Source organism: Homarus americanus, unplaced genomic scaffold, assembly GCF_018991925.1.
Source record: "Homarus americanus isolate GMGI-L3 unplaced genomic scaffold, GMGI_Hamer_2.0 scaffold56241, whole genome shotgun sequence".
Classification (NCBI taxonomy): Eukaryota; Metazoa; Arthropoda; class Malacostraca; order Decapoda; family Nephropidae; genus Homarus; species Homarus americanus.
The window spans coordinates 3,881,785-3,904,284 of record NW_024740202.1 but is presented as its reverse complement, the minus strand read 5'-3'; the positions used below and the strand labels follow the sequence as shown (position 1 = coordinate 3,904,284).

Sequence of the window (22,500 nt, the reverse complement as noted above, 5' to 3'; positions counted from 1 at the left end):
CAGTTCCTATTGGACCGCTTGGTATATACTACAGATCGCAAGCGCAGGCTCTCCCGCCAGCGATCCTTATGTGATGAGCATCTTGCCTCATATAACACAGATCGGATACCAATAAGCAATAGATCTAATCGATCCTTGGCCAATCGGCGTTCAATGAGTGTGTGTTCCCCGCCCCCTGGGACTGCTCCCCCGGCTCCCCTGAAAGAGGCCACTCTTGCTTCCCCCGGGCCGTTGAGGGAGCGCGGTCCTGGGGGTGAGAGTGGTCCACCTACAGTGTCAGCCATGCTAGCTTCATTGCAACGTTCTGTTGCAGCCATTCGGGGGCGTGGTTCTGGCAACAACCAAAGCTCACATAAAGAGGGAGCTCCTCTCTTAAAGCCATATAGGTAACGCCACTGCAGCAATACAATGGTCACCTGGCCATTCATTCTGAGTAATAAACAACAGAAAGCAATAGCAGTATAAGCATGCCTGTCTCTTGCTACTGCTACAAAGTAATCGTGACAATGTTTTGTGATGAATATCAGTCTACTGGACTAAAAGTAACAAAGCACTTTTATCAATGCATCTTTCTATGTCTTTGATCCCAGAATTCAAACTTGTCTCAAACAAGACAGACACCATGGAATTATATTTTGTCATATTTTCACTTAACCAGCAGCAGCAGTTAGGAGAATGCTGTTGCTAGTTATAATAATGATAATGCTGCTTGCATGCAGCTGTGTGCTTAGGTAGATTATCGTTTTTTGGAAACAGGTCAGACATATTCAAGTACAGACATAAGGGTGGAACTCTGAACATTGGCTTAACATTGGCTTGGAAAAGCACAGCATTGGATTGCTCTAAATTGGGGCACAGCTTTGAAAATCCCCAGGACTTCGTTGTGATATTTTCATTCTTCCATAACAGAACAGTTTAGGGAAATATAAAAAAATATTTTCCTGTGACTGACAATGAACAGTCAGTGACAAATTTTGTTTCCTGGTTCTAAAGTTTTTAACAAGAATAACAGTAGTATGAATATTTAATTAACCCTCATCCAAAATATTGTTGTATTTAAAGGGGAAATTAGTAGATATCTGTAAGTGAATATGGATCCACACTGGTGCCATTAGTTAACACAACACTGTTTTCTACTTATTTCTTTATGTGGCCAAAAACTATCCTCATTGTACATAATGTGGCCACAAGAAACAAATGAAACTGATCCCAGTGAAAGGAAATATTTAAAATTAATAAGACCAGTTGTGCCTGCCTTTAAACGATTATCTAGCCTACAACTGTGCCAGCCACATTAGCTTCCTAATATTTCGCACTTCTAAGCTTGCATTATATTATTACAAGTCTATATTCACATACCATATTATAAAGACTGAATACAAATGAACTGAAAGAGAAAGGCTCGGGCAACAAGACAACAATCCTATGTATCACCTGTAAATCTAGCATGTTATTTAATACATTCTCATCCTTATTAGAAACATTTTGACAGTGTCCAAGATTCTAGTTCTTCCTAGTTCATTTTACTACATGATGCTTATATTATACATGCACCTTAAGTGGTAAAACCTGTATGCTGAAGCTAATAGCTTAACATTTGTAAGCAATTTAACTTATATAGGTCAAATGTTAAACTTTTCATAGACTCGTCAAAATCTCTCCTGTTGGTATCTTGTTACCTATGATATATTACAACCAAGTTGATGCATTATATGGATTTGGTAACATTGAAAGTTAATTGTAAAGAATCATGCATCATTACACTTACGTACATATATGTGCATGCAAGTTAGCATGCGCACATTCATACACACGTATTCATACATACTGTAAATAACTGCATATACTGTAAATATGACTCACAGAATCATTATATAGCCCAACTTATCCACGATTAATTTTCTAAAAGTAACATGCATGCATTCATAAATAATAATTACAACATTGCATAAATTTCTTTTATAGATTGACACCTGTGTATTCAAATACCTTTGTTATGATCTAAGTGGCCATTAATTCATATGCATATTTTTGTAATGCAAACTTTAATAAAACCCGTTTCATCCTACTTATTTTTTAAAATTTCTTGCACTTGCGTTCAGTGTATTGTATGTACATGTGTGTTTGTGTGTGTCTGCATATGTGCACATATCTATACACACATCCACACACACACACTGTACATGTACTGTAGATAGATATGCACACATGCTCTTAGGTATAACGTAGTTGTTCACATATAATAAATGTTTGCCTTCACACACAAATATTGAATACAATACTGTATACTTTACCTGCACAGTACACACACACACACACACACACACACACACACACACACACACACACACAGGCACACACAGGCACTAATGCAGACATTTGGATAATTTGCATCTTGCACTATACATATACACAAATGCATAAATATGTATGTACAGTACACAAATATTATACTGTATATATATATATATATATATATATATATATATATATATATATATATATATATATATATATATATATATATATATATATATATATATATATATATATATATATATATATATATATATATATCCCTTCTGTAGGTGATCAGGAATATAAGCAAATAATAGGATGTTTGAATAAACTTGGATTTAATCAGACTGGTAGGGACAGATTGGATGACAATATGATGTCTGAAAGGAACCTGGATGTCTTTTGTGAAGCTGTTGCTAAAAGGCAAAGGAAGAGTGAGTTAAAGATGAGTGGTTAAGTCAAGAGTGTCTGAGTAAGGGTGAACCATGATGAGTGATGAACTGGGATTAAACCCAGAATATTATGGATCACATTAAAAGCAGAGAGAGAAAGGTGGGTTTTAATGAGTGTTCTGTATTTTCACCAGGAAATGGGAAGGGGGTTCTGGGAGGACCAATATAACTGTAAAACTATTAGTGAGATTGATAGAAATGGAGCATTTAAATCCAAGACCTAATTGAGGTGTATAAACATCTCAAGGGGCACTACTCAGTCGAGTGTCCATACTTGGAGCTGGCAGACGCTCGCCCCACAAGGGGTCACAGCTCAAGATTGAAGAAGCCGCAGGTCCAGTAAACTGTGAGGGCAAACTTTTTCGGAGTGAGAGTTGTGAACTCTTGGAACAATCTACCAGAAAGTGTTGTGGCGGCACCGAGTGTGAGCTCTTTCAAGACAAGACTTGACCAACACTGGAGCAGGTTCAGGTACATTCAGGAACCGGTGCATGTCCAGTGCTTGCCAACAGTGCGTAACAGAGACGTGACCGATCGCCCAAGCGGCTAACTAGCCAATCAGTGGTGAAGAGGATAAAGGTATAAGTAAAAGTTGATAATAGGGTACAGGTATCCCTTTATTTACGATAGGGTTGTTTTCCTGAAAACCCTAATGTAAATCAGGATCCTTTTAACATGGTTTTCACTGGAGTACATTCCTGGCTTGTCCAACACAGACATGTAACTCATAAAAATGATCCGAAACCTAATTAAGTACAGTAAATGCAAAAATATAAAAATAACCGCTCACCACATTAATAAAAACAAGCCTGTCACTCAACAATGTCTAACTTTATCCCCAGAGACACAATCTTCCTTGAAGCCTTGCCTTTCCCAGAGGCAGGAGAGTCGGCAGGACACTTGCTAGCCATTTTCAAAGTTACAATGTTACTGTACACTGATCATTTCACAGTGACTAAAACAGAGCAAAATCTGAATGATAATGTTTTACTCTCGCCAATAATGGCAAAGTATTACAGAGATCACAAGGTTACGCAATGATTAATAACGAATATGTTTGTAACATGAGCAAGGGCAGATGCGATCATGTTGAAACAAAGCGCGGGATTGTAGTTCACATGATGGCCATGAGACGGCGTGAAGATAGGTGAACTGCACGGAGGGTGGAAAAGCAGTTTATGCACATAGCCATCTTGGATTTCACAAGTGAAGCGAAAGATAAATTTCCCCAGTGTTTACAATACACATCAGCGAGTTTAGTTTGATGATAACTATCGCTAACGTGGATTTTGTCTAATGTAAATAACAATAGGGAGTTAAAACCTAATTAACGTGAACTCGGATTATCGTGAAATGGACGATCGTAAATAGGGGGTTGCTACATGTATTATAGGGGGATCGTTAAGAAATGTGGAGTGCCAGGAATCAATGGAAGTGAAGAAAATCTCATAAAATGCTACAATGGGAAGGTGAAGATAAAAAAGGAGATGGAAGAATGGGGTGAAAGAAACTAGAATTAAAAAGGATGGATATTCAAGAAGCAACACAGCATGTGAATGATAGAAGAGGTGGGTGTTGAAGGAATACCTGTATAGGAATGTGAAAACTGTTAGAGTGAATGGATGTACAGTATTTACCCGTTTATGCACACAATGTATAGTCATCTTTCCCTTAACCGGACTTCAATAGAAATGAAAATATAAAATACAATTACTGTACCAGATTTGGGAGAACCCAAGGTGTTCCAATGTTTACAGTTACAAGAAAGTCTATTCAACTATAATGATCCTAAACTGTGTCTGTATATATCCTGATACATGTGGATTTTCTTGTGCTTTGAAGCAGGCAGTACATTAATTGGTTCTTCACAAAATTCCCCAGCGCATGCTGTGATTGGCTCCTCCCCCTCTCTCCTTTATGGCTCGGTGTTGTCACCCATGCCCAAGCCCATTTATTTCCTATTACTACATGTATTATGATCACCAACTCTGGTGTGGACGTGACATTTTATTCTCTTTTTCTGTGCGTGAAGTAATTATTGAATAATGCCTCAAGTGCCAGCCAAACCTTTAGGGAGGAAAGTCGAGGGAAAAAGCAGTTGACATACAATAGAAGAAAATCTAGAAATACTTTAATTAATTCCCATGAGAGACCAAATGGAGGAATATGAAGTGGGAAGATGTAAAATAGTAATGGAAAGTTGAGTTAGCATTCATTAAATCCTATGCAAGGATAACTGCTGCAAGAGAGCTCAAGTATAACCAGACTTGGTACTCTTAAGTTTAAAAAGTGGATGTTGCATTCTATGATTAATACAAACAGCAGCAAGCTAATACAGTAGTTGTATTACATATAATGTCACTCAAAGGTTTTCAACACTAATGGGGAAGGCTGATTTTAGTATTGGCAGCAAAGACTGGCTGTACAAGTTCTGATGGTGAGTAAAACCCATTATGTATTTAACTTCCCCTCTTCTTTCTTTACTTTCTCCTTTATCATCCACTCCACTTATTTTTATTTTCTCTCTTCACCTTCATAACTGTATAAAGCACTTCACTTCTTTATTTTTCCTTTTATATATCTTTCAACTCACATTATTTTTCTTAATTTCCTATGTTTTGGGTTTAATTTTAGACTGCTGCATAATTATAATCCAGAAAATTATTTGAGTACAGTACAGTACAGTATCCAGTTTAGTGATAATTTTGTCTGGCTAAAGGAGGGTTCACAAATAACCAGAATTCTCTGTTAACTAGGCTGACCAGACACCAATTAATCTGGTTAAGGGAGAGATTACTGTATATTGTATATATAAAACCAACAAAACTGTCAGTGGATGTTTATTTGGTTTCAGACAAATAACTCTCAAGTGATAGTCATCCAGCACTCTTGGACATACAAGTACAGAATTGCAAAATAGATGTATGAATAGTTATTTAACTTTACCATATTGTGATACATCAGTTAAAAATATACAGTTATAATGTTCACTGACATAACCAAAAACTTACTAGACCTACTAACATTTTGGTTATGCTAATGAATATTACATATGTAAATTTCTAACTGATTGATATACAGTACCCTGTAGTTGATGTATCATATCTCAAAGTTCAGTAAATATTCTTAGATCTATTTTGTGATAATAATCTGTAAAAGAACTGGATGAATATTACCAGAGTTATTTGTACTGTATGGGAATACCAGATGAACATTCACTACCACCAAAATACTTGCATACATGTTTCAAATAATGGTTTTGTGATGTATTTTAGCTTAGTTGAATCCTCTATCTATGCATTTCAACACACACACACACACACATTGTACTGCACTTCACTTAAAGGTTTTATGCATCATTTCATGTTTATTGTTAAACAAATACTGTAGATGTGATATACTATTTGTTCTGAATATTCAAAATTTATATAAATATTATAGCTTTTATATCAAAATGTGTAATATAAAAATGTACATTGGTTATTATTTACAGGACAAGTCTCGAACTTTGTCAACATCAAGTGTACATGGACTGGATGAGATGTTGCTTGGCTCAACCTTCTCACGTTGTTGATTTACATTTTGCATTCAGTGACTTAACCATCAATTAAAGGTATGCTTCACATTTCCTCCATCTTTAATATGGTCAACTCTAAGGATGCACTAGATAGTAAATTTCACTATTCAGGCAGATAGTTGAAGAAATCCGGCCGGATCGTATAGTTTGTATTAATTTATGTTTAAAAAGGCTAGGCTAATGGCAAACCTACACCTGCAGTCTATTACAGTATCTTAGGTAGCTTCCACTTACATGGCCATTCACTTCTCCTTATTTATATTTTTGTACATGACACATTCTAGTTTATAAGGAATACTATTAACATTACCTCCTCCAACATTTGGCAGCAGCCACATATGTTACCTGTTGGACTTCACTCACTCTGTCCCTCCATAACCTGTACAGTATAAGTCCTCTTACACTCTTATTATATTCATTATACAGTAAATACAGTACAGTACTGTACTGTACAGTACTTTACTCTTTATATAAATACTACATTTGGTATTGTCCAATCTGTAAAATAGTTACTTCCCTTTCAAAGACAAAGATTGTCGTGTACAGATTCGTAAAATTTTGTTTGGCTGGCCTAAATTATAGGCTAATGAAAACAGCAGTGCCAGTCACAGCTGCTACTTGCTTCGAGAACCATAAGTTTGTGACTACTCATTTTTCATCTATACACCTCTAAAAGTTTTTAAAGAACAGTACTATGTTATAAGCTATGTTAGAAGATGTTTGCAGGGATACAAGGCAGGGGGTTAAGATAAAGCAAATGTCTGTAAGCTACTGTAGGTATGTGTTTTTGAAAGAATTAGCCTATCGATAAGCTAAATTGTTGGAATAGGGTAAGCCTAGCCTAGCTTTTTCTTTCATGGCTGAACAGAAATTTCAAAGAAAAGGAGAGGGTTGAATCCCACTGATTCACTAAATACAGTACAGTACAGGTATTCCTTGAACATATACTCATTTTAAAATACCAGGTAATTTAAAAAATAACAAATAATAAACTATTAACTCCTATTGAAACGGGTAGCAATGGGAATATGCATTTTAACTTGGTACCAAAGCAAATTATGTTCCACCTTTTCCTTATCCATTTTTCACTAACAAGTTCAGTACAGGCAGACAATGGTTTCCAAAAGAGTTTCTTGTCTGAAAAACCTTTCGTAAATTGATTTGTCAATAATCGAAGCACATTTCCCCATAGACTCCCATTAAAAAAGAAAACATATATTCCTACAAAAACAAAACTTCCCCAAAACATGTTTTCAATGAAAATTTTGGTGAATGCAATGATTATAATATAATAATGGACTGAAGACACTCAGGCATACAGCCCAGCCTTAGAATTACCTTGGATCCCATACACCATAAATCAAATGTTATACACACTTGACGTCATAAAACATTACAGTACAATACTGATATTCCATAACACGGGCTACAATAATCAGAAATACTGTATTTTAATGTACAGTAAAAAAAACATCATTCATACTTCTTTAATTTGAAGGCACTCATAATTTGTAATATTTTATGCTACGAAACATATACTGTATTACAAATTTCATCATATACTGTAGATGGTAAAAATTTCATAATATGAGACAATTTGAAATATTACAATACACTACTGTACTGTATATACAGTATATTGTACAGTACTGTATTACAATTTTCGTAATATACCTGTACTTGGCAAAATTTTGGTTTATAGACACTTATGAATATATATGACGCTTATGTCACCATCGGATGGGATCGCTGACCTTCCGCCTCATTGTAAACAAGTACTATAAGTGTCACACATGTCGGTCACCGTCAGTTCACATCGATCAATCGTGCAGTGTACAATCAAAGACAAAAGTCGTGTCGCAGTTTTGTCCGAAGGTTAAATATAACTCGTGAAACATTATGAGAGTCCCCTACCACAAGGCGGAGCACAGCAAAAGTTTAGCCCTGCGACATGTTTTCACCAAATTTCACGACACGACTTTTGTCTTTCATTGTACATCTACGGTCTAACGCGCAAGCATTTTTCCCACTTGTTTTTCCATCATTACCCAATGTTTGAGCCATTGTATCTGATAACCCTGGATCAAGCACCTAAATCTGTAGATAATGAAAAAGTACCAGTTTTGTTTTGTTTTATCCCTCGGGAGAAAGTGTTCGTAAAATCTCATAGTTGTATATTGTTGTTAAAAGCTCATATGAAACTCTTCCCTGTCTTTGATGCTACCATAGATGATCATGATGAATTTATTTAGGTGGACATAGAATAATGAGATTGATTCTTAAATGCAATAAGAATTCTATCTGGGAAAGTGACGAACTCGTACTTGATTAGGACCCATTAAATTTTTTAAAGAGTCCCAGTGTACAATACTTCACAATAATTCCAAATTTGTTCTACCTCCACTGCTGTTTTCTACGGCTTACATATTCACCAATGCTAACATTCACCAGTCCAGAGGGGATTACATGAGCTGTTGTAGGGGATCACACCACCTGTCATGGCTAACTTTCACATGAATCACTCTCTTCCGTCCACTTCTTGAGACACTAAAGTCTTGATGTCTGTGTAAACATTAACTAAGTCTTGGATGAACTAGGCTGCTGAATAATTGCTACTTAGTCTACTAAGCTTTAATCACTGTATATAAGTTCATTCACATGTCAGGATGGTTAGGTACCCCATCACTCCTAAGGACATCTTAAATGATTGATAAACTGTTGTTCACTAATTCATTACTGTTGTTCACCAATTCATTACTGCTAAACCAATGATTTGTGAGATGAAACTTTTATTTAGGGCTTCCTTTCACATAAACACTTTAGTTTTAATCAGATGATACTGTAGTAGGAAGTAGAATAGCTTTTGCTACTTCACAAGAACTAAGGAGCTGAGAAGTTTGATTAAACCTATAACAGCAGCCATCATTCAGTGGAAGTTTGCTAAAAGGTCAATGGCCACCATCACTGAATGTTTTGCATTCCTTGCATTTCATTTTTGCACATAAGGGGGTGAAGGGGGAAATTGTTAGCCACCAGGTAAGGGTTAAAAGAGGTTTGATTATACATAGATGGAGATGTGTATTCATTCAGACAAGGGGAATGTTGTCAAATACCACTGTATGGAGGATGGCAGGGATTTGTTGCCTCTTTAAAAAAAATCCCAACTATTGTAGTCTGTACAAACACAAATAATTATTCAAATATATCAGATTTTAAATACAAACTTGGTTTTCATCCAAAGGGCATTCAACTTATGCATCGGCTATAAAAGAAAGAATAAGAGCATAAACAGAGGTCTCACAACAGTTAAAATAACTAAAAGAGATTAGGGGAAACTATGGGAGAAGAAAATTGGAAATAGGAGTTAGGGGGAGACTATTGAAACATTATACTGTACAGTACTGTACTGTATTTCATGGTTAATATTGTGTATTGTGGCTAGATTTAGTAAACCTATAATATAGCCATCATATACATGTACAGTATTACAAATATATTGGATAAATGATTTCTCATTAACCAGATACTGGACAATAAGAATGTTGTCTTAAGGAAATGCATTACCTGTATTATTAAAGCATTTTCCATACTTATCCTGTTATGACTTTGCAAATAGTGTATTATATTGATGACTTATTCTTTGGATTGATGGATACGAGGGGAATCAGGTAATGACTATGGAGAAGGTATTCAAACAGACTGAATTTCAGCTTACTGTTGATGAATCCAAGTGTTACTTATTCATTTGCCGAATTACATAAATGATTTACTACGTATAAGCTTTTTGTTTCATCAGGTAAGATTTTTTTTTTTTTTTTACATTAAGAAGATGCATGGCTAGAATAACTGGAAAATTTGTACAGTACCTTGATGACTTAATAGACTCAGTAACATACAATAAACATGTAGAATGTTTAAACATGTCAGATCAGTTCCAAACTGAAGGGATGAGATTTAACGTGTATCATTATCAGCATCAATGTGATTCGCTGTTATCATTATGGTACTCATATTTTTTTTTTTATCAAGGTGATGAAATATTTTGTTTCTTAAAGGGCAGTAAGTACAGTATGTGAGTGATGTATAATATACATACCCTAAACAACAGGGCAAAACAATAAACATGAGTTTTATAAAAACTGCTTCAAATAATTATACTGTTTGCTTCATTTTGTCAAATTACTGCACCTCCTGACATCTTGTTATCTTAAGTTTACTGTAATAACTTTAATAGTTTCTTACTGAAGAAAGTATAACTTTGCATTTTATATTGTTTGGATAAAATAGTGTACCGTACTGCATTACATGTACATATATTTTGAAATAATGTTTATCCTTGTCATATTTGCTCAGGATAAAACATTTTCTTGGCATTGTATTTACTATTTTGTGACTGAACTAATGTTTTAAATACTGTACTGTATCTTTCATGGCAACTGCCAATTAGCCTTGCAACATTGATTATTGGGACTTTTGGATCTATGGGAGCTAATAGCTAAGAAATTCCTTTCCAATCTAGTGGTTCAAAGGTCATTCCTTTACCTCAATACAAATTAAAAGTTCATGTGGAGGACAGCCTGTGTGAGTAATATCTCGTGTTTTCTCAGACATTTAGAGGATTTGACAAGCTTAATCCATTTTTGTTGCTGCAACAAAAAATTTAGCATGACCCATAAGATGTTCCATTAAGCACTTCGTGAAATTTCATGATTATAAAAATAATGTTAGATCACAATTAAATCCACTTTAGCTCATGATTCAAAATAATATATGAATTTTCTCCAGGAAATTCATAAAAGTTAATATCCTTTAAGTGGAAGTTAGAGCAATCCCAAATAAACAATCCCTCACAGATCATGATGTCTGCTGTGGAACCAGGGGTCCAGTTAGCCTCTCTGGGGAAGTCATCAGTTGCAGTGATGGATATTAGGGGGTTTCTAAGGCACAGGCTCTTCAAATTCCTTGTCCATGCTTAATTTTCCTTTACAGGAAGTTCTGTTATATTGACTTATTTTGTTCATCTGGGATTCTTTATACTCTCACACTAATAGGAATATACAATGCCCCTGAACCTCAGCCTAATTCCCTTCATTCAACCCACTGCTGTAAAAGAAAATTGCCCTCCTCCCCCAACCTCCAATCCAGAATCTACCTCTGAGATACTACTGTAATGTCTTCCTTTGAGAATTAAGACAGGTGCTACAGCAGCAAGGCTTATTGACAGCTCACTTGGAATATGGTCTCACATACCAATTAACAAAGAGGGTTTCACAAGTTATTTTTTTAAGTACTGTACTGTATACTGTATACAATAGTGTGTTACACAAATTACCTAAATTTGTCTTTGATACATTACAGAAAACATGGCAGATAGATAGTAATAATCTACAGTTCTTGTATTTATGTTTAATTTTATTGAAGTTAATTTTCCTGGGACAGTTTCCAGAATCCAGAAAATTCCTAATGCTGTACAGTATATGCAGTGCATTTTTTGGATGTTGCTGAACCTTTACATAGAGTACCCAAGTTTTTCCTTGGTAGTATTTCTGGTACTATACAGGCATCCCCTGTGTTACGAAACCCAGGTTACAGAAATTCGCACTTTTGGTATGGAATTTTTAAATTATGACCCAAAAAATTTGGGATACGGCCAAAAAAATCTGCTCACCACAACAACAATGACGCTGCTCAGTTTGAATTCATTCCCCAGTTTGTGTTCACCTTTCGGTCTGTGTTATTGTGTACCATTTTTCAAGATGAGTGGAAAAAGCCATCAGGTTCAAATGAAAGCAGTCATGTTAAAAGATTCCATAAAGGAATTATATTGGACATTAAATTGGATGTTTTAAGGAGGTAACTCACGGTAACTCTGATCACACTGCCTCACCTCAAGCAGCACTCAACATTGTTTCTGGTGAGTTAAATTCAAGTAGTGTGTGCATTTATTGTCATGTTACATCATGAATGAATGATTTTATGCATTTAAAACTGTTTGTTTTCATTCATACTGTATATGTGCTTGTACTGTACAGTATTACACTTTTGAGCCTAAAAAAATTTCCTTGGGAACATATCTCAAATTATATACAGTTATGGGAAAAATGGTCCTGCATTATTGAATTTCACATTATGAACACATTTTCAGGAATGGAACCCTTCCATGCCCCAGGGGATGCCTGTATTCTCCTTAACAAAATTACTAAATCAGCTCCAAAACTCTACATTCTGTTCAAAAATAAATTTGTATTCATATACTGTACAGGACAGTTCTTTTCATGTTATAGTATGGTACTGGTCTCTACATCCCAGTAACTCTATCAATATTATTACCTTATTTTTCTCATTAAATGCAGTATACTGTATATACTGTACTGCATATGCAAACTAATAACTTACAAAGTGATTCAAGGAACATGAGAAAAGAAAGGAAGAGACAGTGCATTTTGTTGAGTGGAATTTTGTATGGACTTTGCATGGGGAACCATTACTAGAGGCATGTTCCACAACCCTAACCATCCCTGCTTAATTTTAGTCCCAATTTATGACAAGCGGAAACTGTGGAGGGTTGACAGACAAATAATTACACATTTAACATATGAAAAATGTTGTCAACCTAATTTCTAGTAGATGTTCGCAAGTTTATTGCTGAGAACTCGTAAACATACCTTGTGACTTGTATTTGTGAACAGTCAGCAAAAAAAAATTCTGCACCCTTTGGTCTGATCACCGACTGAGGCCATGTTAATTTGGTAAGGTTGGTATATCTGGTTGTGTGATGCATTGTATATCCAGTATGATGTATTTTTTATCACATACTACACATACTATAGTTAATACTGAAAAATTAACAGGAATACCTGCATAAATGGGTGTTGTTCACTATTCTTGGTTCAGTGTGTCATATTGTATAACACCATAAAGGTGGTGAAATTTTTTTGTTGACTGTACATCTATGAATTTGATACTTAATTTTTTCTCAGTAAGACAAGTAGTCCATGCAAAATCTTGTATACCTAATTGCACAAAGATTTTGAAATTAATACAACTGTAATTAAAACTGTTTTCCTCTGGACACTGTGAGGTACTGTGCACCATCACATTTTTTACTTGTTTTCTTCTGAACAGGAGTTGGTCCTCACCTATTTTTGCCAACTCTGTATCAAACAATGTTACCAGAAATCATGTGAAATTTATACACACCATACCTTCTGACATTATATACTGAATGTTCTTTCATATTAATTCCAGTTTGTTGGATAATTCATACAGACTCATGTGCCCAAGGTATACCATGCAATATTGCACTACATGCTAATGAACACATCCATACTTTGTGTGCATCTTTAAGATTCAAATCAGAGTTTTCTTGTATAAACTTAGTCCAAAACACTAATAATTTTCTTAAAACTTTCTACAGAAGAGAATTTACACTATGGATGCACAGATAAATATCTTTTTACATGCATTTGAGTTGTCATTATAATTACCATAAATACTGTTTGACAAACAAGTACAGTAAGTTTGACTGTACAGTGGTCCCTCGGTTAACGAGCACAATTCATTCCAGAAGGTTGCTCGTTATCCAAAAAACTCGTTAACCGAAACCATTGTTTCAATGGGTTTTTGGGTAATTGGTTCCAGCTCACCGAAAATTGCCTAAAATTAACAAAAAAGGTAGTAAAGTACACTTACTTTAAGGTGTGTATGTAGAAGGCTCCTGGATGATGATGATGGGAATTAGAATGGGGTGGAGGAGAAGGGAGAAGAGAAGGCATTGGGGTGGAAGAGAAGTCACCCCATGGTGCCATTTCACTCATAAAATTTTAGTTCTCTTGGTGTAATTCAAGATTATTTTCTTTAAATCAACATTGCACTGCATTATATATTGTCAATATGTAAAATAAATTTCAAATTGACCAATAATTTGCTTGGAAACACAGAAAAAAAGCATTTAGTTGAAGAGAATCTCAAGCAAGATGTTACCTCCACTGAAAAGACAGAGACTGACGCCTGTATGGTGTGTTGACAGGCTGTTTGGTGTGCAAAAAAATAGCTTCCTATACTTCAATTATGTTCAATAATTGTTAAAATGACTAAAAAATTTAATATAAAACTTTTAAAATTATTGAATAGTACATTCTTGATATTTACTAAAATAGTAAGGAATTTAAGCCCTAGAACCAATTACTGTATTGGCGGACTAATACTACAGCTGGTGGACTGCCAAATGCAAGCGAAAACATGTGGAGGGGCGCTCGTTAAAACCTCGTTAATCGAGGGATTGCTCGTTAACCGAAGTTAAGAATCTTATGGAAAGTAATTCGTTAACCGAAATCTCGTTAACCAAGGCACTCGTTAACCGAGGGATCACTTACATCATCTTTACCCTCAGTGTGTCACCTCTTAGTCTACTATCATGTTTCACATTTTTTTCATGCATTGATAAGTTACAGTACTTGAAACACAATACTGTACAGTATATTGTATTCATTTAGGAACATGGAGACTGAAATATGTAAACTTATATATTGCTGATATTTATGGAAATTATCATGTGCTTTGAACTTGAGAGTATAATATACATTATTATTGTATTATTTACTGTCCCACATATGTGTTATAACCTCGCCTTAATCCAAAGATACTTGTATATGATGCCTACCATGCCTACAGGTTCATAACCAAGGTTAACCATAGAAATTGGCACCAACACTAATTAGACACTTAATACAACCCTCCTGTAACAACTTTAGCCATTAAAAGATGTTTGAGAAATCAGTTACCACTGAGGGTTGAGAAGTCTTGAGGTCACTGTAGTCTGTTGAACTGTACCTTCCATTATTTTTGTCAGACAGTGAATTTCTAGGATCAAGCATTAGCCCAACTGTCTCCATTCAAAAACAGATACCGGTATGATTGGATGTCTCACTGGAGGGTACAAGCCAGTGTGTACTATCTACTCTGGTTAAAGCATACTTTTTTATGCTTCACAATGAAATACAATACGTATAGGAAAATCCCTCTGGGGGTTCATTGTTACTGAGATTGTTTAATGGGAAAAATAAAGTTTTGACTGGTTTTGGAGTTAAAAATCACTAGACGCTAACTTGGTGTAGCAAGTGCCGTGATAATTAGTTTGAGCCTTCACCTCAAACCTGGGTTAAGCTTCATCAAGTGTTGCAACTATTGGTCCATCGTATGAAATGCTTGCTAGTACTCCAAAGAAAAGACTTGGGGTTCACCTTGTCTTTGAATACATAAACTTTTTCCAAATCCTATTATTTTGTCCTCATTGCCAAGTGAGTTGTTTATAATGCAATGTAAATATACGTACTGGATAAATATTGCTTGCTCAGCAAATGATTTGTCTACTCATGAAGATATTGGTGATTTTTTTTTCTCTATTAGAACTGGACTTGGGTGAATTAGTGGATGTATTTTCCATTAAGTTATTATACAGTAGTATTTGGTATAACTGACAGTGGCTGGTTGGTCTTGGCTATAGTTTGTTAGCCACCCTGATTATGTCCATTTTTTGCTTTAGCCTTGAGTTTTGGTTTGTCTTATTATATTATTGATTACTGGTATACAGTAATTCCTGTTAGCCAGAATAATTGATGCAGAGCTCGTTCCTGGAATGAGAGATTTCTGGGTATCAAGACAAATTTCTCATCCTCGGAAAAAATCCCACATCCCCAGAATTTTTCCAGTTACTGGGGTAAGTTTTCCCAAGAGCCTAAACTATGCATTTCGCACAGACAGACACTATTACACATCCTCAGAATGTTTCTGGGTGCTGGAGAAAGCTTTCCGAGTGTATAAACTATTCAGTTTGCGTGGACAGACACAGAGCTGTGTTTATTTACACAAACACCACTACAGGTATATGCATACCTGTACAATATATTGTAAATAAACAAAATAATATATATATATATATATATATTTATATATATACTACTATTGTACTGTATATACTGTACTCCTCAGCAGATGTTGTCATCTTGAGCTTGTAATATGATAATACATGTACATGATGGCCTGCCTTTGTCCTGTACCATCTACTATCACTCTCCCTCCCCTCCATGAAGGAGGAATTGTATACACACTGTATACTATACATAAAGCTCTACACACTAGCCTACAGTAGGCATACACTGTCCACTCTGCTGAATGTACAATACAGTATACAGTGGTCCCTCGGTTAACGGTTAAAGAGTTACCATCCATAAGATTCTTAACTTCGGTTAACGAGCAATCCCTCGATTAACGAGTTTCTTACGAGCCGACCTCCACATGGTTTAGCGTGCATTTGGCGGTCCACCAGCTGTAGTATTAGTCCGCCAATACAGTAATCGGTTCTAGGGCTTAAATTCCTTACCCTTTTAGTAAATATCAAGAAGTTTATACTATTCAATAATTTTAAAAGTTTAATATTAAATTTTTTAGTCATTTTAACAATTATTGAACATAATTGAAGGTAGGGTCACTAGTTTGTGGCACGCCATCCAGCCTGCCAACACACCATACAGGCATCAGTCTTTTTGTCTTTTCAGTGGAGGTAACATCTTGCTTGAGACTCTTCAACTAAATGCTTTTTTTCTGTGTTTACAAGCAAATTATTGGTCATTTTGAAGTTTATTTTACATATTGACAATATATAATGCAGTGCAGTGTTGATTTAAAGAAAATAATCTTGAATTACACCAAGAGAACTAAAATTTTATGGGTGAAATGGTGCCCTGGGGTGACTTCTCTTCCACCCCAATGCCTTCTCTTCTCCCTTCTCCTCCACCCCCATTCTAATTCCCATCATCATCCAGGAGCCTTCTACATACACACCTCAAAGTAAGTGTACCTTTCTACCTTTTTTGTTGAATTTAGGCAATTTTCGGTGAGCTGGAACCAATTACCCAAAAACCCATTGATACAATGGTTTCGGTTAACGAGTTTTTCGGTTAACGAGCAACCTTCTAGAACGGATTGTGCTTGTTAACCGAGGGACCACTCATAACTGTAATCACTTTATGTCTGGTTATTGCTGGTTGTGTCCTGATAGTACTGGTACAGTAATGTACAGTAGTGCACAACACAAATTGTACACAAAAACAGCAGTGAGTGAGGGCTCAACCTTGTACAATGGCAGCAGAATATGGACGAAGTGTGAGAGTTTACGGCCTAAGTTGGAGCATGATGCAATCTCTCGGAACTCCTGGAAAATTTGTTCCCATGCCCGGAACAGAGAGGTTTAGAGAGATTTTCTCTGCATTTTTCCAAAAAAATGTGCTCGAGTTTATCCTTGGAAACTCGTTCCCACGGCCATAATGGAGAGAGATTTCCAGGAAGGTTCAAAATCTATTCCAGCTTTTGGAGAGTTCCAGGGAGATAATTGTATTTTCTGTTAAAAGGACATTGTGACTTAGCTGACAAAATGTTAAGTTCGATTTTATGAAGAACTTCTCCTTCCAACTGATTTTTGTTTTTACTTCCTGCCTAGTTGTTACTCCCTCTTTGGTTCTAGGAGTTTCTCTCAGAAGTTTGAGAGGAAGCCTCCAGGTTTAGCAGCCTCCTTTTGTAGTGAGGGTTGGAGGTCAGTGTGGGACATGAGATGAGGTAATTTGTTGGTTTCTTCCTGCATATTTTGTTATAGGAAGGTTACTACAAGAATTTGTTTATGGTACAAATAAGTTGATTTTGTTATGTCACTTCAAGGAGTCCTAGATTACTTCAGTACATAATGCCATAGTAAGTGGGCAGTAGTATCTCACAACACTGCGAGTCGCCAATTCCTGAGTGCTTATTAGAGAACCAGCTGTGAGAACCATAAAAAGAGAAGATTTTGTGTCTTAAGTCACTTGGAATTTTCTCTTTCTTAACTCGTATAAACAGTGGCAGCTTTCATTATAGGACCCTTTGGGGGCTTGACATTTTCCAAGCTCTTCATTTTCTCAGTAAAGCTCCAGACTCAAAACTGGTTAAAGGTACCACTATCATCTCTGAGCAAATTAACATTTCTTGGTGTCATTAAGGGAAAGGATGATTAGTAGCTCGACAGTCCAAGTGGGGACATTATCTTGTCAGTGTTTGCTCGGTTTTTTAAGGTTCATGAGAGATCTATCAAAGGTTAACCTCTTGGGGAATCTGTTTCCTACTGTACCAGAAATTTACATAAGTTTATTTTAGACTTTTAATTGATTTTTATTTTCACTTCTAAATTGATGTAACTGAGTTAGATCAATTATTTGTTGATATATGGGCAGTTTTTATGAGAGCCTTAGAAAATTCCTTTGCCTTATGTCTATTTAATGGTTTTGTAGATCTCATTTAGCTCTATAGTTTTGTAATGATCCTAGATATCATTACTTGTTTCTTCATCCTTTGACCTTGTTTTTGTTTTTTTACATTCTTTGGTGTTTTGGAGGACCTTTGCTCTATGTTAATAGTTGGCTTGTGAAAGTCATTTTATTTACGGCCTTAGTTTGACAATAGAGGATGGTTGAGATACAAGCTCTTGTGACAGGATATAGTTTTGCCATTTGCCCTTATTCAGTTGGACAACTTAGCGCCTTGCAGTTCTTTTCTTTTTTTATGAATGTGATTCTGGTTTTGATTATTCTCCTCAACTGTGGTGGGATTACAAATCTAAAAATTAAGAAGTTGGTTTCCTCTCTCTCTCTCTTAGTTAAGGTTTTCATAGCAGGGTTTTTTCCACTTTACGGCTTTGGTTCATTGATCTAAACATTGGTGCTTCCAAAATCTGTATTGTGGTAGATATCTGCCTTGCACAACTGGGCTGCATTCAGTGTTATGTTTTCAGGGATGTCAAAGGGTTATAAATTTTCTTGAGAAAATGTGTACCAGCTGTCCAGTCTTGTTGTGGGATACCTCACTGAATGTCTTTTTAAAAGTCAGTTCTGTGATAGAAAGTAATATACATGAATTGTTTGAGCAGTGGGGAAGGCAAGGTTAATACTTGGTGCCTTACTCTCACTTTCGAGTTGCTTCCCCTTCTGGTAACAGTAGCACTTGGAGCTAAAAAAAATTTTTGCTTCCTTTCTTTCTTTTTTCTTGTACCCAACATCAGATACACAAGTTTCCTTGGACTGACATAAGATCATAAATGATGGATAGATCCTGGAAATTACATTGTATGACTCAATCTGGACATGGAGACTTGGATCCCTTCCTTCTATTGGGTGCGTTGTGAAGGCTGTCTGGGCTGATGCTTAGTCATGGAAATTCAACATGGCTGACAGTGAACAATAGAAAGTAAGGTCGGGCAGGCTACTGGGGAGGGTGGTGTCAAGCCTCATCACAACTAAACCTTCAGTGGTATTTCTGGTTCCTTAGAGCTGCTGCAGAAGGATTGTATCAATAATTTATTTAGCACGGGCCATCAATGAACCCATAGGCTTGGTGGGCATTACCCCTGAGTCTCCTTTGTCCTGACTCAAGTTATAAAATTGGACGTCCAGGAACAATGCATCATTTTGTTGTCATCATCAGCATGCAGTTTTAATTAATGTTATGGTAGATCATGAGGTCCAGTGTATTACCTCTTCATTAACAAGCAGCTCATGGAAAGTTGATAAAAACACCTCAATATGTATGGTAGTCATCATTTTGGAAACAGGCTTTTCCTAAAATCATGCTAGATGTAAGTATGCAGAATTTCCTACAAGATTTAACAGCTGCTTACATACAGTGAAGTGTGTTTTACTGTTCAGTCTTGTACAATTGTTTATTTTAATGCCAATCACTTGTCTTTAATTACTTGTACAAAATATCTTATTCTTATTTTTGTACTGAAGAGCACTTGCAACATTTAGTTCTAACTTTACATATTTAGATCTAACTGGTCCCAATATTAACATGGCTTGAATGTTATTAATATATACAGTACTGTAGTTAATTTCTGTAGGAAAATTATTCTAGGCAGTTCAGGGTATTAGATAATAATACCAATTCATTCACTATGTTCTTATTGAAAAAAAAATAGTGAAAAAAATAAAAATCCTATAGACATAACCTCCACAATATTATTTCTGAGTACTGTATAAACGTATTGTCAGTCTCATAAAAAACTTCTGCCACATAAAACATCTTAAGCTACTTAAAGTCTTGAAAACTTACAAGTCTGAGTAATCCTTTAGTCGAAAAGAAATGAATAACTACACAATAAATCTCTTCACTCTCCAACTAGTGATCACACAATGTACACACACCTCCACAATTGTCATATCTTTTGTTGACTCATTTTCTCTCTCTCTCATCATCACTAAAAGGTATTATTGTGCCTTACTTGATCCATAGGTATTCACCATGTAAGACTGCCGCTCATGATATTCAGTCTACACATGTGACGCTGCCAGTGACTCCTAAACTAACAATGATGCTCAAAATGGTTCTGTTGTTAACTTGAGATAAATATTATGAACCATATTGAACATAATCACGTGGCTTATTAATTGCTGAATCTGTCACACTACCATCGACCTTGTTCCGAGCCTTTCAAAAATGTAAAAAAAAATAACTAAAATAAAATAAAAAATAATTACTTTACCTTTGTCACTTTAATAATGTGTCTGTTTTGGATTTTATTGTTGTTTGTTGGGACATTTTAGAAGACTTGAGAAGCGGACAAGGTTTTGTATGTTGCCCTTTACTGATGTATTGAACGGGTAAGTTTGATAATGTACAAATATATATATACATAAATATATATATATATATGAAATTATTTGGTATTCTTATTGCCCTACTCCTACTTTTAACACCTTTATAAATGCATACACACTCACACACCTAGCGTCGAGGGTGTGCCGGGTGTATGTCTGTACTGGATACACAACAAATACCAACAGACGGTCTACTTTTACTTTTTTACCTTTATCCTCTTCACCAATGATCGGCTTGTTAGCCGCTTGGGCGATCGGTAACGTCTCTGTTACTTTTCCTTTTCTTTTATCCTCTTCACCAATGATTGGCTCGTTAGCCGCTTGGACGATCGGTCACGTCTCTGTCACGCACTGTTGGCAAGTACTGGACATGCACCGGTTCCTGAATGTATCTGAACCCGCTCCAGTGTTGGTCAAGTCTGGTATTGAAAGAGCTCACACTCGGTGCCGTCACAACACTTTCTGGTAGATTGTTCCAAGAGTTCACAACTCTCACCCCGAAAAAGTTTGCCCTCACAGTTTTCTGGACCTGCGGCTTCTTCTATCTTGAGCTGTGACCCCGTGTGGGGCGAGCGTCTGCCAGCTCCAAGTAAGGACACTCGACTGAGTAGTGCCCCTTGAGATGTTTATACACCTCAATTAGGTCCACCCCTTGTCCGTCTGTAGTATAAGCTAGGCAAGTTCAGGCGCTCCGATCTCTCAGGGTAGTTGAGGTGCCGAAATGCAGGCACCACTCTGGTGGCCCTACTTTGAACATTTTCAACCAACTGACATTCCCTAGCATATCTCGGGGACCAGACGGGGTGACAGTACTCCAGATGGGGAAGCACTTCACTCTTGAAGATCGTTACGAGGGATATCTGAATGACCTTATAAGACCCAATAATTGTTTCTCTTTTCAAGTATAATGTACTTATAAATCCTCCAAGTGCTCAACTCTAGTATCCATAATGTATTTTTATTGTCATGTGATTAATTCCCAATAAAAATCAATAAATCAGTCAAAATTCTGTATTTTTAAACCTTCCTGAGACGCCATATGTAAATTAAAGGGCTCCACCCGAAAGTGTTATTCTTAGCGACAGATTCAAATAATGGTAATGTTAATAATAATGAAAATACCATAATTTTCAATATTCTAACACTGTACTATTAAAAGCTGTTAATAAATAGAACACATGATTTACATAATAAACTCCTATTAATGCATCACTCATTTACGTCTTAGTTTTATTATTCCAATGCTTATGTTTCCTTTATAATCAATCTGTCAGAATTATGTCCTCATATTTGATGGCTGGCGACCAGTCCTTCACTCTACACGTTCTCTGGCTGTTTTTATCAATCATTTATATTAATTCTAATTACGTTAGTTGGTAGTGTGGGGTATGAGATGTTTGGTTCACACTCAGGATGGGTTGGAGAAAGGAAACTCACAATGTGCTCTCTATATACATGTTGTATTGGCTGTACAATGCAGCTTGGTGCTGGGAAG

The 22,500-nt window shown here is 36.0% G+C and overlaps 1 protein-coding gene and 1 long non-coding RNA gene across 6 annotated transcripts in view; one reads left to right on the top strand and one right to left on the bottom strand.

Annotated features, from left to right (window-relative positions):
- Positions 1 to 2,426, top strand: part of LOC121875372 — a 131,376-nt gene extending 128,950 nt beyond the window's left edge. For 2 of the 3 annotated variants that reach the window (XM_042379927.1, XM_042379926.1), the window contains exon 21: positions 1 to 2,425. This exon is cut by the window's left edge and continues 786 nt beyond it. In XM_042379927.1, the coding sequence (XP_042235861.1) occupies positions 1 to 390 (390 nt within the window). In that variant the 3' untranslated portion in view covers positions 391 to 2,425. The other variant, XM_042379925.1, reaches the window with a different exon arrangement.
- The window catches only part of LOC121875374, a 42,349-nt gene extending 21,182 nt beyond the window's left edge, over positions 1 to 21,167 (bottom strand). Inside the window, exon 1 of one of the 3 annotated variants that reach the window (XR_006090592.1) lies at positions 20,630 to 21,167. This is a non-coding gene — a long non-coding RNA (uncharacterized LOC121875374). The remainder of the gene's footprint in view (positions 1 to 20,629) is intronic. The other 2 variants (XR_006090590.1, XR_006090591.1) reach the window with 2 other exon arrangements.
- Between the last annotated feature and the right edge of the window lie 1,333 nt (positions 21,168 to 22,500).